At 45.3% G+C, this 17,382-nt stretch overlaps 1 protein-coding gene across 3 annotated transcripts in view; it reads right to left on the bottom strand.

Moving 5' to 3' along the window:
* SIM1 (SIM bHLH transcription factor 1) overlaps positions 1-17,382 on the bottom strand; it is a 58,932-nt gene that overhangs the window by 27,066 nt on the left and 14,484 nt on the right. For all 3 annotated transcript variants that reach the window (XM_065681167.1, XM_065681166.1, XM_065681168.1), the window contains 7 exons: positions 16,965-17,047; positions 15,834-15,923; positions 15,553-15,661; positions 15,378-15,463; positions 13,923-14,122; positions 13,681-13,787; positions 12,617-12,764 (listed from right to left, as the gene is read on the bottom strand). In XM_065681167.1, coding sequence (XP_065537239.1) covers positions 12,617-12,764; positions 13,681-13,787; positions 13,923-14,122; positions 15,378-15,463; positions 15,553-15,661; positions 15,834-15,923; positions 16,965-17,047 — 823 coding nt within the window. The remainder of the gene's footprint in view (positions 1-12,616; positions 12,765-13,680; positions 13,788-13,922; positions 14,123-15,377; positions 15,464-15,552; positions 15,662-15,833; positions 15,924-16,964; positions 17,048-17,382) is intronic.

The raw sequence follows: 17,382 nt of genomic DNA, 5'->3' as shown, positions 1-17,382 counted from the left end.
GCTTATGTAGTTATGGACTCCAAGTTATTTTATCTCCTCTATGGGCTTTAAGTATGGTCTTTAAATTCTTGTTTCAGACTTTTCTTTCTAAAACTAGTAGTCTCAAACTCCATATTGGTGAAGAATCCTGTAATTTATATGTTTCACCACTTACACTGAGAAAGATTCTTTTCACCAAGAAAGATGCATCACACTGCAGAGAACTCACTGATAACACAGGCTGCCAGGTGTATAAGAAAATGCACATCATTGCATAATTATGCAGTAAATGCAGATTATAAAAATCAGAATTCAACCTCATGCCATACACAAACCTCCATGTACTGACACTCAAAATACTGTATATTCTGACCATCCCATCTGAAAACCTGAAAAAACCCCAGAGAGGCACAGAAAGGGAGATGGGCTTAGAACAGCTTCTGTATAAGGAACAATTAAGAAGATTCCTCAGGCTGATAAAAGAGACGTCTGGGAGAACAAGGTCTGTAAATTATGAGCAACATGGAGAAAATTAATAGGAAGCAGTTTTTTACTTTTTCTTCTAATGCAAGAAATATGAGCTGTGAAAGGAATGAAAAGGTGGTATTCCACAACACAAGGAGGCTTTTTTAACATATTCACTTAAGCTGAGCAAAAGCTTACATGCTTTCAAAAAGTAAGCAGATTAACTTGTGGAAAAAAAACCCACAAAACATTGATAACTAATACACTCAGAGATCTCACCTCTTTCTAGGAAGACGTTTGAACTTCTTGAAGACTGTGACAAAGTGCTGGAGAAGCATTACTGCATGCTTGTCCTATTTTTAAACTCTTTCCAAAGTATTTGCCATAGTCACTATCAGTATGTGTCTGATCTTGTATAGCTGTTCTTATGTTACACTCTATACCACAGTACTTAAGCAATTTTATACTTCAACTCCTTTGAAACTGGGCAGTAAAGAGTGGTTCTAACAATTTTCTATTATTACTTTTAAAAATTTACTGTAAAAATTAATTTACTGATATTTCAGATTCTATCAACTCCTCTATGTTCCCCATAGCCAAGCTTCCTAGCATCCTAAGGTGAACACTCAAAAAAATTACTAAAATTTTCTGCAATGGCTTTCTGTGATCTGCGAGGATTTCTTTAAGAAAAACAATGTGTTTAAAAAATGGTTTACTGCTCATTCTGTTTGTTCATCCTTAGGAAATTTTTTATCAGCATGCCTCATAACATCTTTGTCCATTGTTCTAACCTGCATTTCCTGACCACCTGCCCCACATAGTGAAGAGGCCTGTTGAATCCAAAAGGATTCATGAGCTCCATCTGGTGAGGAGATCCCATGTACAGCAGACCATTTTAGAATCATAGAATAGGTAAGGTTGGAAAAGACCTTAAGATCATCTAGTTTCAATTCCCCTGCCATGGGCAGGGACACCTCATACTAAACCATGTCACTCAAGACTCCAAAATGGCCTTGAACACCACCAAGGGTGGAGAATCCACAGCTTCCTTGGGCAACACATTCCAGTGCCTCACCACCCTTACAGTAAAGAACTTCCTCCTTATATCTAATCTAAAACTTCTCCTGTGTAAGTTTTCACCCGTTACCCCTTGTCCTGTCACTGCAGTCCCCAAGGAAGAGTCCCTCCTCAGCATCCAAGTTGGGGCTGTTCAGCCTGGAGAAGAGAAGGCTGCGTGGAGACCTCATAGCAGCCTTCCAGTACCTGAAGGGGGCCTATAGGGATGCTGGGGAGGGACTCTTTATCAGGGAGTGTAGTGACAGGACAAAGGATAACGGGTTAAACCTTAAACAGGGGAAGTTTAGATTGGATATAAGGAAGAAGTTATTTCCTGTTAGGGTGGTGAGGCACGGGAATAGGTTGCCCAGGGAAGTTGTGAATGCTCCATCCCTGGCAGTGTTCAACACCAGAACTGCACACAATACCCCAAGTGAGGTCTCACAAGAGCAGAGTACAGGGGCATGTTCACCTCCTTCGACCTGCTGGTCACACTCCTGTTGATACAGCCCAGGATACAGTTGGCTTTCTGGGCTGCAAGCGCACACTGAAGCTGGCTCATGTTAAGTTTCTCATCGACCAACACCCCCAAGTCCTTCTCCACAGGGCTGCTCTGAATCTCTTCTCCGCCCAGCCTGTAGCGGTGCCTGGGATTGCTCCAACCCAGGTGTAGGACCTTGCACTTGGCTTGGTTGAACGTCATGAGGTTGGCATCAGCCCACCTCACAAGTGTGTAAAGGTCCCTCTGGATGGCATCCTTTCCCTCCAGCGTATCAACAGAACCACACAACTTGGTGTCATCAGAAAACTTGCTGAGGGCGCACTCAATCCCACTGTCCGTGTCACCAGCAAAGATGTTGAACAAGACCGGTCCCAACACCAGTCCCTGAGGGACACCATTCCTTACTGAATTCCATACTCTTTGCATGCCGCCATCCAGCCAGTTCTTTATCCACCAAGTGGTCCAACTATCATATCGATGTCTCTCCAATTTAGAGACAAGGATGTCATGTGGGACAGTGTCAAATGCTTTGCACAAGTCCAGGTAGATGACATCAGCTGCTCTACCCCTGTCCATCAGTTCTGTAGCCCCATCATAGAAGTCCACCAAATTGGTCAGGCAGGATTTCCCCTTAGTGAAGCCATGCTTGCTGTCACCGAGCACCTTGTTGTTTTTCATGTGCCTTAGCATGCCTTCCAGGAGAATCTGCTCCAAGATTTTGTGAGGCACAGAGGTGAGACTGACTGGTCTGTAATTCCCTGGGTCATCCATTTTCCCCTTCTTGAAAATGGGGGTTATATTTCCCTTTTTCCAGTCATCGGGAACTTCACCTGGCTGCCATGGTTTTTCAAATATTTTCTTTTCCATCAGATTAGTTCTTTATTGTCATGAGACTTTCACCATCCTCAGAAGAAACAAGACTTTTCTACAATGAAGGTCCTTCCAATTCACTTGTCCAGAGTTCCTCAGCTTTGACAAAAGCTGGCAAAGGGACAGCATTTTGCTCCTGAGGGCCATTGTGTGCCATAGTATGCCCATAAAGCAAGTAACTGTAGTAGGATACCTGATAAATACTTTTCAACTGAACCTTGTTCTTTTTGAATCTTAGAAGCAGTAAGGGGAGGAATCCAGGCAAGGACTTGCAAGTGGGTTTTGGCATTCAAGGAGAGTGGCTTTTTGATTATTATCTTTTTTTTTTTTCAAATGTATATACCTGTTTTCTCATTTCATTATTTGTACCTGAGATAGATTGTGTTTTAGCTCAGCCAAACATCTACTGCATTCAAATCCTGCTGATATTACTTGTTACTTGAGTCTAAGGCTCTGTTCATATTGAACTTAGCCTTGGTCTTCCATCTTTGATAAGACATACAATGTATAAATTGTTCATGTTGATAAAACAGGAGACAAGTAGCAAGAAAAGCCAATATCATGAGGCTATAACACACAATATTCAGTTTTATACTTTCCTCGTAATCACTGATTCTACCTCCTCAAAGTATATGTTATACATGGTTAGATTTGTTAAGTGGGTCCATTAAGTGTTAAAAGTAATACAAGATAACCTACTTGACTACCTTGATCCTCTAGGCCACACAGTAAGTTAAACCACTGTACATTGCATAACTACTGCTAACCCTGTGCTTTCTACCAAATTCAGTAAAAAGATACTTTTCTAATGGTAGTTAATTCTTTCTGACAATATTCCTAATCAGAACTTATCATTAACAAACAGTTCCAGGAATGCATGCTCATGTAAAAATCAAGCTTATAAAACTGAAGAATAAGAGTCCAGTGTGTTGAACGGTTGTAGATAGTTAAATATTTACTAGGCATATCTAAAATTTCTCAACAAATAAATAAAACTTGTTTAATAAGACACAGTGACATCTAGCCATGCTTTCTTTATACATTTAAATCTATCATATAACTAGTACTCTATCATATGACTAGTACATTTGCCCTCTAGGTCCTTGCTTTTACTAGGGCAGGCAGGGACCTTTCATGGCTTTAGCCACTTTGTTGTCACTGCTTGACATGCACATTTATCCAAGGGTTTCTGAATGCCTAGAAGTGTCTCTGACCAGGCTGCTCTGTGTTCCCAAACAGGTGACCACAGCATACATGGAGATCAACTCCACTGTCAGCCTGCAACAGTCCTCAGACCAACACTACAGCTAATTTGCTGCTGAAGTAACTGAAAGTTTGATTTTTTTTGTGTCACAAGCCTAGAATATCATAATGTATGACATGTACTGTGTTTGCAGTGACCAGTTTTGTAGCACACACACAGCAACTCCAGAGTATCACACCTCAGTGTGCACCTTCTCTCCTATTGCTCTCTTGAACTCACTATATCATAATGGCAGGCCTAATTGCATAACCCATGTTAAGTTACAGAGTTATAGTCACACAGACACACAGTTTTCTTTGGACTCAAGCCATGTTCCCACCCCCACTGATGATTTTCACCAGCTAGGAAGCACTGATGAGGCTGATCATCTTTCAGAAGATGACGTATTTTCTTTAGCTCTCCTACTAGCAACTTAGAATCAACAGAATTATTTTGGGGCACAAGGTGCAGCAGTTTGGCTGTGAGTGGGAGGATGCTATCCAGCTATTTATCCCCAAATCCAGCCTTTATTTGAGCAAACACTCTACCAGGATATGCCTCATGAAGCAGTCATGAGAGATTATTATTTTGTTCTGTGTGCAAAACAGTCTTTGGAAGCAGCAAGAGAAAAATATCTTGTAATGCCTTTGGGTGGATTTCAGTTAACTGGGGTCTGAGAGAGTTTTCTATAGCAACAGCCCAGGCTACCAGCTGCCAGACTTAGTACAGAGATGATCAAAGCCACAGGCTACTTGGCAACAGGCTGCCTTCAGGGCAGACTATTCATGTTTGCTTCCTAACTCACAGCAGAAATGTAAAAAAAGCTGAATATTGAATGGGCTAAAGGATCTTCCCTCAAGATTGCGTCAAATTGTGCACACAATGCTAGGGATACAGCCAAACTTTAGTTAGCCAAACATCTGAGTTTCCATATCTACACTGAAACTTCAGCAGATAATAGCTGTTGTTCTCAACATTGCTACCCTCAAGGTTTATACACAGTGGTTTGTAGCTGAAAACTACAGCTGCTCTTTATTAGGTCCCAATTCAACACAATATCAAAAGTGTCCTTCAAGTCATCTCTATTTGGCAAAGCCAAGGAATATTCTTACTTTTGAACATGTGCCTAAGTGTTTGTTAGGTTGGTTTTTGGTTGTTTGTTTTTTTTTTTTGTTTTTTTTTTTTTCAAAACTGAATTCACTAGGACATAATCATGTCCTGAAAGTTACGTCTAAGCACATTTAGAGCCTGCCATGTGCTCAAGTACTTTAGTAAATCAGGGCTTCCGCAATTTAATTGCACTAAGTGGATGATAACAAAAGACAACAACAAGAATAAATCGTCTAACTGTGCTAAAGATCATGTGATTGACTCCAGACTTCAGCCATCCTCAACCTTCAGAAGGGTCGAACGCTATATCCTTGTTCACACAGAGTGATGCCTGCCTCCATAAATAGTGTCATCAAAGTGAAAGGGGCTGCCTCTGAAGTAACCTACTGAGTATGAACATGTGTGCTGGAGCCTGGCCCATGCTGTAAAGTACAAAAGAGAGGTGAGGGAAGGAGAATTAGATTTTAAACAGATACTTGCCACTGTTTAATGGACAAAGGAGATTTATTTGTCAACACTTAATTTAGGCCATGTGGAAATGCCACATTTGTGTGTGTACGAATAAAAACTAGCAAGAACATCACACTGTAGAGGGAAGAGCTTACTTCAGAAGCAGTTTAGTAACTTGTCACACCTGTTGTATCTCATGATAATTACAGTGAAACAACATTGGAATCACAGCACTACTGAGATGAAGCACAAAGTAACAAAAGCAAACATGCAACCCATTAAGGAAACAGAAGCAGAGCTACTAAAATTGTAAACCTGCTTAAGGAACACACTGTTACTGTGAGGAGTAGGAGCCAGTTCTGCATCCAGTTTCGCGCAGAGTATTGAAAGGGTGACAGCACGGAGAGGAATACTTTGGTAGCCGTATAATTGCTTGTCCTGCCTCATGCACAGCCACTAACATAATCCATAAATGACAGAGAAATGTGTAGTAAAACTAGCAGATGCTCTTCCAAATGCCTAGCTTGTCTTCAGCTTTCTGAACTGTCACAGAGCAGTGATCATAACCCTAAACTCCTACGGTCTTTCCAGCTCTGCCACGCAGGAGGACCACAGGGGCTGATCCCCAAAGGGACTGAAGCACCCAGCTGCTGTAGTGGTGTTCACAAGTCTCATTCATGCCATTCAGAGTGCAGAAGGGCAAAGCAAGGATAAAGTGTGAACAACCTGCCTAGCAGGAACAGCTGTGCTACAGTGTACAGCCCAATGCTTCAATATAGTGAAATCTGTGGTAGCTTACCTTAAACTGTGGCATTTTGGGAGTAAAAGTCGCTGGAGCTGGCCCTGTACCTTTCATCAGTGGAGCAAGGCAAACAGCTGGAGGTAGTAATTGCTTCATCCATTGCGCCTGCTGAATGTGTCTCAATACCAAACAATCATTTTACAAGATCTGTAACTTTTGGGAGGAGGGAGTTTCCAAAGGCCTGTAACAGCCAGCACACTGAATGGGAAAAGGATGAAGTGAAAGGCATTTGAAGTCACTTTTCTTCCTTGGAATAGAGACACCTATTAGAAATCTTGAATTTCATGCTGTGTGAGACTACCAGTATGCACACATTTAAACTAATGATTGCTTTTGGTTTTGGGTTTGTATCTTTTTCTCCTGTAGATCTGAGCTGCAGTCCTGTAATACTTACTCTACAAATAAAACTTTCTTCATATGAGCAGCAACTGTAGACTCCAGCCCACAGTTTTAGTGCCTTAGCCATTACAGTCACCTGGTTTAAATACAAGCATAGAAATTTGGAGTGAATTAAATAAATGGTAGCTAAGAAAGCCCCTACACTAACAAAGAAGAACTGCAGAAACGTATTGTGGACACCTGGAAAAGCCTGTCTCATATTTGCAAGAAATATATAAACAATGTTTCAGGGAGACAAGTCTGTAATAAAAACTAATGGTGAACAAACAGAATACTGCAGTGAGTAGTTCAAGAGGAATCCTTTTATACTTTTTTCTTTGAGGCATATGCTTCCCAAGCATTTTAATTTATTAAAACAATTCCTCTATATATTTTCATTGCTGATTAAATCACATGAAATATGCTTTCCAGTCTTAGGAAAAGTGCACTGCAAATTGCACAGATAAATTGAAACCCAGTTCTGTGCACAATTAAGTGGCAAAATTGCCATTAATACAGAGAACTATAAAGTAAAAACAGCAGGTAGAATTTAATTGTACTGTTTACAACTACTTAAAAAAATACATTATCCAGTTTAAATTTCTAAGCCTTACCTTGAGTACAAAGTTAAGTGGCTAAGCTTACTCATACAACTAGTTCCACCCATAATATGAGGGCAAGATTATTTCTACAAGTAATGACTTTCCCAGTGTATTCACTAGCCTACACACTCCATCACACACTTGAGAGGTACAAGAGACCACGTATCTACATGTGACTGAGGAGAGGATTCTGGCAATTCCAAATAGATCAATTTGAGAGAAACACTTTGGAAAGATAGGCCTGTAGGTGTGGAAATATAGTTTGCAGTTTCTCCATTGACTCTGAATAGATGTCCCAGAGACAGACCAAAACGAGAATTTCTATGAAAAGCTATGAAAATACTTCATTGTAACTATCCAAAAATACAGGGAGAGCTTTTTTCCACCTGAAGGACAGATTTCCCTAAAGGCCGCTTAATACACCCGGAAAGACTGTCTTTAAGGGTCGAGACATCATACGTAATGAAACCACATTGCTTATACAGTCATTTTAAATCTGGTCATACACAAAGTTATATAAATAGTAATAATAATTTAAAGATTAAGTGTGCGGATACAATTAACAATTTATTCTAAACTTCATTTACCACATCATTAAGTAAAACATTTGTCAACATGGCAGTTATTTGAAATAATCTTTCAAATTGCACTCAATTTGTGCTTCTAATCAGCCAGTTACATAATGCAATGTAAAGAGGTAACTGGAACTACATTATATACGTACTGTGTCATCAGAACAGAGATTAGTTACAATTAGGTAACTAATCCCTGTTATCCGGGTACATTACAACTATTGCTATTCTTTTAAATGCTAAAGGACAAGGAAATATATATAGAAAATCTTCCTTAACTTTCTCTAGGGACAAATTATTGCAATATTTGCTCATGCTCAAAAAGTCAAAGGATTTGCACTGTGCATTATCCATTTGTTTAAAGGGAGGTTGTTTGCAATCTAAATATAAACTTCAGCAGTTGCATTCTTTATCAATTGACTCACACTTGAGTCCCCCTCTGTGATAAACATGCACAGCTAATAATCAATGATAATGCAACTGTGTGTACAGAACAAATAAGAAAGGAAACAAATATTCTGTGTCTGTACTCACAAATGCCAAGCAGAATACAACGAAGATCAAATACGTGCACTTTACAGCTGGAGTCCGTAAAGGTCATTTATATTAATTTTTGACACACTGCTATTACACAAAAAATAACCTTTCCTCTTGTTGCTCAAATGCCCTTGCCACCATACCTATTTAGTTCGATATAAGAAGTTATTACAAACACTTGTACTCAAGCCCAGAATTCACTTGCTCAAAGCCTGGGATTTATGGAAAATAGAAATCACCTTTTTTAAAAAAAGCAAAAACAAAAACAAACAAAAAAAAAACCTGAAGGTGAAGGGGGGCCCCTTCTACATAAACCCTTTCTCGTTCTATTTTTATCATTGATATCACCCAGGGAAGTTGGGATGCTACAATGTAAGAGATGCTCATTTTTTCTGCTCAGTCTGCACCAAAACTGACCCTCCAGACCAGTGTGGCACTTGCACCACTCAGTGCCTGCTCCTTTGCAAAACATCAAAGCACTTGGGTACCTCTCAATAGTGAGAAAAAGCTCCTCAGCCCATGAGCAAACAAAACAAAAAAACCTCATGAGGCTTTCCCTGAGTGAAGAAGTACTGTGTGAGGGGAGCAGCGACTCAGCAGGTCAAAACCTTGTCCCATATCTTCCAAAGCTTTTGCTATTTTTAGCAGAAGGGACCAACATTTCCTATTTCCAAAGGAATCTCTGGCAGCAGGCTTACCACCTCTCAAGCTCCACCCTACAATCCTGAGCACTTGTTTGCACCTCTTCTGCTTTCTCCTCAACTTCCATACCCCAAAGTTGATGCGCAAAGGTTTGCCTTTCTCTTTCATGAGCATCTTTGTCCTCCCCAGGTTTACACTGAGATGCAGCAGGCAAACCCAGGCCTCTGTCACAAGCTGCATCTGCTCCATGTGCTGAGCGGAAGATTGGAGGGTACCCACAGCACACACATATATCTCAGCTGTTCCTAGTTTACTGGAATAATCCACTGTCATCCTTAAGGAACTGCAACAGCTATAGGAGTTAGAATAAAGTATATTTAACATCTGCAAATTTCCAGTGCTACAAGGCCTTTATTCAGCCCTCCTGGAGTGGAGTCTACCTCATACCAGAGGAAAACAGTAAATCCCCATAACCTCTCATTTCCCCCTGTATTTTCACCGCCTACCTTCCACATTTGAGTGCTAACTCTGAATAGCTCATTAAGACAATTAATGAAGTTCAGCATCCCCCCGCCTGACTCTCCCACATTCCCCAGCAGTTTCCCTCTGCCTCAGACAATCCACCTCTGAAACTGGTAGCTTCTCACTTTTTTAAAAGTTAGCCCTTTCTCTGCTCACAGCCCCCAGCACATGGCAGGACCTGTTCTTCTCATTCGTTTTTACAAATGACAGGCTAGAATAATAATAACAGGAATATGAACAATATAGTTGACTCTACACCCATCCCCTAAACCCAGGGCAGCTACTTCAGCAGCAACAGAAGCAAGCAGTACTCTATTTCTTCTTCTGCAGCACTCTGCTGAAGAGCCGGGCAGGCTTGATGAGACTCCGAGGACCTGAGTGTCCCAAAACTCGACTTGAATGCGGTGGTGGTCCCTGCATTGCAGCTGCCGGCAGCACATGACAGTTGCTGCAGCCAGTGATGGACTTCTCACCGCTTAGTATCCTCATGTTTAGCCAGCCTGGCTCCCTCCCTGCTTTCCTGCCGTCCTCCTCACTCGAGGCAATCACTCGAAGAGCACAAGGGGAGCCTCACACCGAGAAATAGTGAAGGCGTGCCGCAGTGTAACTACATTCTCCAGGGGAAACGTTGAAAGAGCAACTACAGTCCTCCTACGCGTCTGCTTGCCTGCAACCAGGTTTAAATTAACCTCCTTCTTAACATCCATACGTATGCACCAAAACACAAAGATGTTGCCTCCAGCGAAAAATCCACTAAGGGGGAGGAATCGCGCTGCTGTACTACAGCTCCCGCGCCTTTCTGGCGAGAGGGGGCGAGACACACACACACCAGCCCTCCCACCCCGAGCCCAGCTCCCAGGCTGCGGGTATCAAATCCTGCCGGGGTGTGGAGCGAAGCGCACCTGAGCTATGCATGGCTGCGGAGGGAGAATGGGTCACTGGCAGCCACCCCGCCTGGGGTGTCGCGGTGATGGCCGCGCACTGGTGCGCGGGCAGGGACGGGGTAGGGCCGCACAGGGTGCTACCGTCCTGCTGCTGGAAGACAGCTCCCGGGGGGGTTGCCTGTCAGGCCCTATGGGATACGGGTGCTCCCTGCCTGCTGTGGCTGGCCGTGGTGATCACCCCGGCCAGCCGGGGACAGATCGAGCTGGATCGCCGACCGATTTTAAGCAGATCCGATGGGATGTTTCGTTTCCACTCGGGTCATTTAAGGTAGGGATCTGTGATTGATGTTAACGCTTTTGGGATTAAAGAAGAGGGAAACGACCGATAATCTCAGGTGCTCATAGAAAAGCAGCTAGCGTTTCTTGTGCAAAAACCCCTCTAGCGTGCTAGGTGCCTTTGGGTTCCTTGTTTCCTACACAGACTTCTGTCTTTGCAGTTTCACGTTCTCCTAAGACAAGTGCTTTGGGCTTCACTGAGCAGTATAAACAGAGAAAAAATAGAGAGGAGCTGGCACAGGGGAAATGGACATATAGCTGAAGCAGAGGTAATGATGCCTCTCCTCTGCCCATCTGCATCCTTGCTGGGTGAATGCTGGAGTGTTACGACACCGCCCCCAGTATCCCTTTTTAAAGTGAATTAAAGGTATTTTCTTTAAAGGTGAAATCTCTGTTTAATCCCTACACCAGAGTGCTGACCCAGATGTATGCTTCCTTATGCAAGCGCAGTAACCTCTACCCACCCATCTGAGAGCACGATGCCCCTACACACCAAAGTGATTACTTCAGAGCAATGCAGGCCCCTTCCAGCCCCACTAGCTGCGCCTGCACACATGTCCCAGAGCCGGGCCACCTCAGCTTGGGAAGCACGTCCTGAACTGGGCTTCCAAATCACTTGCCACCTGCGCAAGCATGAAACCCGCCACGGTAAAATCGTGATGCTGCCATCCCGCAGTTTTAGGGGAGGTGGGGGCTGTGCCTCACAGACATCTCCCACATCTGCATTTGCCCACAGATTTTAAAAACAGCGGAGCAGAGGAATACTCAGCCCCGAGGACCAGCGAAGCACAGCTGCTCTGACTACCCCTACTATCCCAAGGAAGCATCAGTGCTGCTGCCCCCAGCTACTGCCGAGTCATAAGGAAACGCAAACAGTTCGAATTAACTTCCCTCCTTCACTGGGCCCCTGAATTTCAGCTAAAGCACACGGTAGCAATCCCTCAATAGAAGGACACAAGGAGATGCGTTGGAATACACGCTATCTCAGCAGTCACTCTCATAAAAAAAAAAAAAAAAAAAAAAAAAAAAAAAGAAAAAGAAAAAGAAACGAAAAAAATTGTATTGTATTTTATGCTTTTTAAAGTTTAACTGACCTTTCTGGTCACCAACTTTCCCTGTGGTTCACTAAAAGGATCGCTCTCCAAGAACAAAAAAGAAATCTCGGAGCTTTGATAGAGACTCTGGATGAAATTAAGAACTTCAAACCCCAGATTTTTGAAAAGAAAAACAGATGTCCTGTTTGTTGAGTATAAATAACTCCGTCCTTGGAAAACTTTTTTTCTTTTCTTTTTTTTTTTTTTTTTTTTACGCTGCATTAGATTTTATTTAATGCTGAGTGCATTTAAACTGTAAGAAAAAAAAATTAAAGGGAGGCGGGAAGGCAGCAAAATATGTGGGTGACAAACCTCTAAATCTTTTCCCCCTCTCGAAAGAAACAGACAGATGGGAAACCCTTCATGTAGATGAAAGTGCTCAACGTGTTTCCTAGCAGACCTGACCAGTGCTGCACCCAGGGGCTCAGCAGCAGTGACAGGGGAGCGGAGAGAGGGGGGCGGCGGCGGCGGTTGCGGCCGCCGGGACCGGGCACACACAGGTGCCCGGCTGTCGGCTCCGCTTGGCCTCTCGCTGCTCCGTGCACCTGGTAGCGACCGGCGGGCTGACTTACGTGAGGACGTAGTTGACGCTGACGATGCAGTGAGGGCGGGAGGAGCGGCTGTTGTGCACGATGGTGGCGTAGCTCTGCACCCACACCCAGCCGCCGTGCTTGGCCAAGAAGCGGTAGTACTTTGTGGTCACTTGCCCTTTCACCAGCACTGCGGGGACAAAGAAGGAAGAGCCTCAGCTCCTCTGTTTTCATCGGCCCTGGGAAGGGGGTACAGACACACCCCAGCCCCAGACCCTCCTTGGCGACCAGACGGGGTGGGAATCCCCTTAGCATCACAGGGGGAAGCGGCGTGGACCGATCTCTCCATGACCAACAGTGGTGGAGACCCCCCGGGCAGGGCTGATCTCGGTCCCTGTAGGCCGGGCCATTCGTGATCAGAGGCTGTTTGTGGAGACTGGTGGGGCACTGTGATCACACCGGGGGGGTGGGGTGTGCGTGAATGCCCTCCACCACCCCCAACACAGACATCTCATCATCGAGATTTAATTCTATAAATCTGGCTTTGGGTTTTATCTCTTCTCGTTACTTTCTCTGCAAGGAAACTTACCGGAAATTAATACATTTTTATTCATCTATCCATGTATTAATGTCCTCATTATATCAAAATATAATAAAGAACAGCTCTCCGAATCGGGCTGACTACAGCAGTCAAAATTAGATACACAGATAAGATTTGTGAGATTGGGTGGAAGTGGAACAAAAGTATTTGAATTTCACTGGTATGGCTTTTTAGAGCAAGAAAAAAGGGTTTTTCCTAACAGGAATTTGAAGTGAACAGAGAGCCTAAGGTTTGTGAAGGGGACTTCTTGTCCTACAACCGGGAGCTGAGGAGGGAAAAACAGCCTTTCATTGCCGATCCCCTTCATCTCCCTCCTGCTTCCAGCTTGGTGCTCCGTCTCTAACGACTTGTTCCATTAAAACCTGTTGCAGATTTTGCTTATCCTCCCCTTCAGTAAACTGGCTTTCCCCGTTTCGACCTAGAGGTAAATCCTAGCAAGCCCGAAGTCCATCTGCAGAGGGAAAGGGTGAGGGGCAGATTGTCTACAAGATCATCATCTTCTTACACAAGTGATGTGCGCAGCGCAGGTGAAAGGTGTCACAGCCATGGACGTGGTGGTAAAGGGTCTTCTCTATCAAGTCCTGGGGCTCATAACCGGTTAGCTCAGCTACCCTGCAAGAGACACAGGCAGCACATAACACCAAAGAGTGAATGATGATAGCAGTGGGTGAGAGGACATGAGAGGAGGCCTGGGGGAGAGGAAGGGAGGGGATAGGTGAATGGATTTGGAAATAACCCCAGCTCTACCTGGAATCTAAGAATATGAGCTTCATATCTAGGCTGGCCCGAAACATGAACATATTGCTATGGAGCTTGATCTCCGTCACGGCGCTGGGCGGCAGCGAGTGGCCCACGGCAACCAAGCCAACGTTTTGGTAGCAGCCGTCGAAGGGGGACATGTCCAGGCTGTACTGGCGGATCTTCAGGTACCCACTGCAGTGAATGACCTGCCGGAGACATAGGAAGGCTCGAGAGCTGCCTGGCAGGGCAGGAGGGGCTGTGACAGGAGTCCCCAGTAGCCCACTCCCACCTCCAGCTCCTCGGAGGGGGGACCCGGACGGATCCCTCCGTCACCCCGGCTGATGCCGGTGCCGCCGCCGGGTGCCCTGGAGCCACTGCCCCTGCCACGGCTTCAGCAAAGCGGCACTGTCTGCGGGCTTTCCTCTGTTCTGTTTGGGTTGGGATTGTTTGTTTTTTTTTCCATACGAGATTTCAGCACTAATCTAAGGCCCATTAAAGTCTATGAGGTTTTAGTTGGTTGGGTTTTTTTGGTTTGGGTTGTTGGGTTTTTTGGGGGTTTTTTTGGTTGGTCTTTTTTTTTTTCCCCCCCCCACTGACTTAAGTGGGTTTTGGACCACCTCTTAACTAAGCTTTTATTGTTATTTTAAAAAGGAAAGACGCGGAAGTGCCAAGCCAGTTACAACTTTGTAATGAAGAGTGTATGCGTGTGAGAGAAAGAGTTTACATGTGTGCTTATGTCACATGTGCAAGATACGTGTATTATATAGATCGAGCAGACATGATCCTTAGCCAGGATGTATCTTTGGACGTAGATTTAGGTATGCCTCCTAAACGTATCCTTGCAGATGACTGCTGTGTATTTCTACCCTTACTCCTCTATTATTGGAATGTTTCTTCACAGAATAAGCTCAACAGATGCTCGGCGGCACGACACAGGACAGCATCTCCGTGGTCTGTAGGTACCCACCACTCTTCAGCGCCGTGCAGCTGACACGACAGAAGGGAGAAGGTGGGAGAGCAGGGGCTGTCCTTGCCCAGGAGCCCTGAGCAGAACCACTCGGACAACCCCTTAACCTGGAGAGCTGGCCCTGAAGCTGACGAGTTACCCAATAAAGAGATAAATTAACCCAGCACTCCCATGTTGCCACCTGTCAGCCTCCACAGACACCTCGAGACCGTCAGTGGTTGTGCGAGGTTCAATATAGAAAGCAAAATAAAGCAACAACAACAAAATCAAGACCCACGGGGAGCTAGAGTTTGTGGTTTGAGTTCTTTAACCTGGAACTCTCGGAGAAATTCTGGCTCTGAACCACATGAAAGGCACCGGGCTGGGACAGCCCCACGGGCAGAGGGCTCGCCCCACGCCTGTCCTTGTTTTGATCGCCCTCCCCAGGTGCTCGGCGCTGCTGGAGCAGGGGGCCAGGAAGGCTTGGGGGGAGGCTCCTGGCCGTGGACACGCACCTTGTAGCCCCCGCAGGTCAATCCCGCGTTCCTCTTGGCCAGGACGCACTTCATCCTCAGGAAAAAGGACCTCTCGATCTCGTACTCTGGGAGGGGGGGAAGGCAGAGGCTGGGTGAGGCGCGGGTGCTTCCGCGGCCGCGCAGGCCACGCGGAGCGGAGGGCTGGGTACTTTACCCTGCACAAAGTGCGAGTGGTAAGGCTGGTGAGCCGTGAGCACCGCCGTCATCTCGTCGTGGTCGGCCGGGTGGATGTACTCATAAATGCTATTGCCGGTCAGCTCTACCTGTGAGAGAGGAAGAAAGGGCCTCATTGCCGGCACCGAACATGCTTCCCGCACGCACCTCCCCTGGCAGCAGGAGATGGAGGGAAACCATACCACAGCAGGCAAGGGGGCTAGTGTCCCCTCCACACACCACCACCACCACCACCACCCCCCCCCCCCCCCCCCCGCGTACCTGCGACAAGCCCAGGTGGACCGAGGCGGTCTCCGAGATGTACATGATCTTGCCATCCGGAGCCACGACAAATATAAAACCGTCCAACGTCTGCAGAAAAGGGTTGAGGGATGGGAAGTGTAAATATATCAACAGATTGACCCACCCACGAAGACAGACAAATCCATGATGTACCTGTCCCTCTGATTTGTTTTAGCAAATATGCATCTCTTTTCAGGCTGTGATGATTCAAAACGTCGGAAGGAAATGGGCAAGTCCTGCCCAGGTATTCCTCTAAAACTCCTGGAGTCCTGAGACATAACCCACTCCTCAGAGAGGCCGAGCTCAAAAGTAATGCAAGGTGCCTGGGAAACTTCTAAGAACAGGTCCTAGCTGCACGATAATTGATACGTCAGTCCCAGAAATCCTGAATACTTCTATCCCATTTCAAATGTCACTGGGGGTTTAGAGCTTGGGTGTTTGCTAAGGAGGTTTTAAGAGAGCGAGGAGGATAGAAAATTCTTCACGGTGTAAATAAGGGAAGAGACAGTGTATCAGGCACATTTCAGAGGCTATAGGTGGGACACGGGGGTGTGCTGAGGGCAGAATAGGCCCCCAAAAGGCCACACAACCCTGCCAAAAATGCGTGGTGACGGTCACTTCTAATATTTCTTAGTATATCCGATGGCAGCGAGTTTTCAGATGTGTCCTACCTGGTTTGTGTGTATGCTCATTTCTGTGCCTACTGAGCCCTTCTGTCCAGGTCAGCCCCAGCCAGCCTGTCTCTAGAGCCTCTCCCTGTCTCTACACCACCTTGTCAGCACATTGTCGGGCCTTGTCACCTTGTTAATCATGTGGGGAAAAGTCATCATGCTCCTGTATCCTGGCACACCTGAACACACTGGGAATCCCCCGCTACAGACACTGTGCGGGACGGTGCTGGGGCAAAGGACCCGGAGGAACCAAACCACAGCCCCACTAAAAGAAAGGCACGACATTCAGATCCCCCACCCGTGTCGTCCCCCTTTCTCTTCCCCCTCCTATTAAACACCTGAACAGTTAAAAATTAGTCAAGGTGGCAATTAAAACTCAGAAGAGGGGATGATTTTTTTAACCATTAATACCGCATGCCTGTCGTTTCCAGACCAGTACCTGCAAAAGATGGGATCCCAGTTCCCGTCCAACATTATCAAGTGGGCTGGTTCGGCTGGAGTGGCCCCAGGCTTCTCCAAGTCCTGTTTATTTAAGACACACACGCAAAAAGGTAAGGTGAGGAAATTAAAAATTGCCTACTGTTTGCCAGCTAGAGAGGAACTTCCCTCCCCCCAAATTTTTGCTTGTATTCCCTCTAAAACATGCACACATGTAATCTCTGGAAAACCAGATATAATTCTGTTGCACAGAGAAGCCTCTTGTGTGGGTTTGGGTTTTTTTAAGACCTAACTCTCGTGAGAGAAAAATACCAAAATGTCTATTTTGAGTTAACGGTGAAGTTCATTCCTGAGACCTTAGTGGGACAACGTGCCAGATAAAAGGGCTTTTAGTGCAGCCTTCGGCTGCTCGAACCGGC

This window comes from Lathamus discolor, chromosome 5 (assembly GCF_037157495.1).
Source record: "Lathamus discolor isolate bLatDis1 chromosome 5, bLatDis1.hap1, whole genome shotgun sequence".
Taxonomy (NCBI): Eukaryota; Metazoa; Chordata; class Aves; order Psittaciformes; family Psittacidae; genus Lathamus; species Lathamus discolor.
This window is presented reverse-complemented; position numbering and strand designations above follow the sequence as displayed.